Source organism: Capsaspora owczarzaki (genome assembly GCF_000151315.2).
Source record: "Capsaspora owczarzaki ATCC 30864 unplaced genomic scaffold supercont2.13, whole genome shotgun sequence".
NCBI lineage: Eukaryota > Filasterea > Ministeriida > Capsasporidae > Capsaspora > Capsaspora owczarzaki.
This window is the reverse complement of record NW_011887304.1, coordinates 460,074-463,081: the sequence shown is the minus strand read 5'-3', so window position 1 is coordinate 463,081 and position 3,008 is coordinate 460,074. Positions and strand designations below refer to the sequence as shown.

Below are 3,008 nucleotides of genomic sequence, written 5' to 3'. Positions count from 1 at the left end.
ACGAGCTGGAAAAACAAAGGCGCCGTTTTCTTGCCCACTCGTCAGATGGCCCTGGCGGTGGGCTGGGCTTTTCCCTGCTGGGATTGGCCCTGCTGGCCTTGCTGCTGCGGCTCGTCGTCGTCGTCGTCGTCGTCGTTGGCAGCCCAGTGCGCGAACAGGGCGGCAGCGAGCTGCTTCTTGGAGAAGCGCGTGAGGCACCTGCTGGCAATGTGACCCGGCTCCCTGCACTTGTAGCAGAGGCCTTTCGCCAAGCATTCCGCGCGCTCCTTGTCAGTGATTGGCGAAGAGGACGAGCGCTGCGACGGGCCCGGCTTGTTGTTGTGCGCTGCCCTGTTGCCGTTGCCGTTGCGGTTGCCGTTACCGTTGCCGTTGCCGCGAGCCGAATTGTTGTAAGTCGCATAGTTGCCACCATTGCGACCGGCGTTGTTGCTGTTGTTGCTGTTGCTGTTGTTGTGACCGCGGTTGTCGCTGTTGTCAAGGGAGGTGTTGTCGCTCACCCTGTTGCCGTTGTTTCTGCGCTTCGGCTCGAATTGCATCGAATACAGGATCGAGGCCTTGATGTTCGCCAGCGTCTCATCCAAGGACCAGTCGAGGGCATGGGTGGCGTACACGACGGGCGGTAGGGCTGCGAGCAAGTCCTGCTTGATGCCGTCCTCGGTGATGTTGATGCCGCGAATGCGCCTCAGCCTCTCAACCGTCTCGACCACTTCCTTCACGCTGCGTGCCGTGTAGCGCAGGTCGGCCAGTAGCTGGCGCGCACGCGCTCCAGTCGTTTCGTCGCTGAACTTTCTCTTGAGCGCGGCCAGCAGCTCGTCCGAAGTGCTACCCGGTTTATCGTCCAGCTCGTCCATGATGAACTCCAGTGCCGAGTCCGACAAGCAGGTAATGAGGACGGTAACCTTGTCCTTTTCAGTCAGTGAGACCATCTTGCAACGATTCGAAAAATTTCTCACAAAACGATCCAGGTTGTCGGCACTGCCATCGAACTTTGACACGCCGAAGAACTTGCACAGGTCGTTAAAACTCATGGAGGCCGTGACGCTGGTGTCTATCTCAGCCAGGATCTCGGCATTGTTTTGCTCGATACCCTGTGCCATTTGCTCGGGACTGAGCATAGACGTGTTGCTATCGGTGTCCGTGTCGCCACTGGCGTTCGAGGGGCCAGCGTCGCTCATGGTGAGATCTTGAATGAAAGATTGGAGAAAGGATTGAGAAAAAAGTGCGAGAAAAGTGAAAACCGCAAAGAACTGAAAAAGGAAAACACGTGAGGATGTGGGGAAAAAATAACAAAGAAAGACGGCCACAGCAGTGCCGAGTGCGATTGCAGTGCTGGGGTCGAAAAGGGGTCTTGATCACTGCGGTGTCTCGAACACAGCAGTCGTGGTGGGGAATGTGGAAGAACGAAGCAAAGTGAAAACAAAAATGCAAGGAATGAGGGGAGAAAGAGAAGGAAGCGAAGAAAAATGAAATGAAATGAGAAAAAACAAATGAAAGAAACGTGGCAGAACAGAAAGAGAGAGAAAACGAGTCGTGATCACTGCGGCGTCTTGAGATGCAGCAGTCGTGGCAGTCGGGGAAAAGAGTCTGTCGATGAACACTGGGTGACAAAATGTTGATTCGTCAAATTGTCAGAGTCAGTGCAAAGGTACGTCGATTGTCAGGCAATGTTCATGAATAAAGGTATATTGACGAATGAACCATTCCCAGTATGGGAGACATGACAAACAATACAAGGTAATGCATGCAAGTAAGTAGGCATGCCAGTGGGGCATGACACTTTGATGATGTCTCCGTAGCCTAGCATGACTCCCAGTACTCTGGTCGTCTTGCTTCGGTCAATCCATTCGACACCGAGGCTTTTGAAGACCTCGGGGATCTCGTCGTTCCTGCGGGGACCAAGTGGGACGATTGTGGTTTTTTCTTGGTTGATGGCGAGGTTGCTGGCTCTGCCGACGGTTTCGTAGTGCTTGAAGAGAGCCATCACGTCCTTGTCGTTGCGGACAAAGATTGTGGTGTCATCGGCGAAGAGCGACGCTTTGATGACCAGGGGCTCGAGCTGTGGTCGCACATTGAGGAAGGCGATGTTTCGGCGAGACTGGATGTAGTCGCTGATCACACCTGCGTAGATTGCGTACAGGAAGGGTGCTTCGACTGAGCCTTGCCTCACCGACCTTTGGATGGGGAAGGGGAGGGAGACTGTGGCGTTGTACACTACGTGCGATTGGCACCCCGTGTTGAGGAGGCGCATCCACGAGATGAACGAGTCGCCAATTGAGTAGGCCGCCATTGCTTGGTACAGAAAGTCGTGAGCCACACGGTCAAAGGCTTTGCGGCTGTCCAGGAGCACCGCGAGCCCTGGGATTTTGTGGTGGCGCGTCAGGTCGAGGATGTCTCTGAACAGGTGGATGTTGGCGTCGATTGTGCGTCCTGGGACGAAGCCATTTTGAGCGACGGGGATGATTTTGCTCAGGACTTTGGCGAGTCGGTTGCACAATGCTCGTGAGATGATTTTGCAGTCGACATTGAGCAGGCTGATTGGCCGGTAGTTTTCAACGCTAGCTCGATCGCCTTTCTTGTACAGGACCTTGACATGGCCACGCATCATTGACTCTGGGAGCCTGCCTCTGTCTCGCGCGACATTGGCAAGGGCTGCCAGGGGAGCAGCAAGGATGCCGGCGTATTTTGCGTAGAATGCTGGCGTGAGTCCGTCTGGGCCGGGCGACCTGCCCTTAGGAGTCCGTTCGATGGCGAGCCGAATTTCAGCGTCTGTGAGTGGAGCTCCTAGCTTGCTTTGTTCGTCGCTAGTCAGTCGGTAGCTGGGGCGAGCCGCTTCCAGAACCATGTCAATGTCTTCCTGAGTGGTGGGCTCGCTGGCGTAGAGTGTGCCAAGGAAGTCTCGCAGAGTGTTGGCAATTTGGTCTGGTTCAGTCGCTTCTTGGCCGTTGTACACGAGCCGGTCGATGGTTTGGCTCTTCCGCTTGTCTCGCTCCAATGCGAAGAAGAGCTTG

General features: G+C 55.1%; 1 protein-coding gene across 1 annotated transcript; it reads right to left on the bottom strand.

The window, feature by feature from the left end:
* Positions 1-41: 41 nt before the first annotated feature.
* CAOG_09036 (hypothetical protein) lies at positions 42-1,175 on the bottom strand (the record flags this gene model as incomplete). The annotated part of the gene is made up of 1 exon (XM_011272422.1): positions 42-1,175. The coding sequence occupies one exon, from the start codon at positions 1,173-1,175 to the stop codon at positions 42-44; it is 1,134 nt and encodes a 377-aa protein (XP_011270724.1).
* Positions 1,176-3,008: the final 1,833 nt, after the last annotated feature.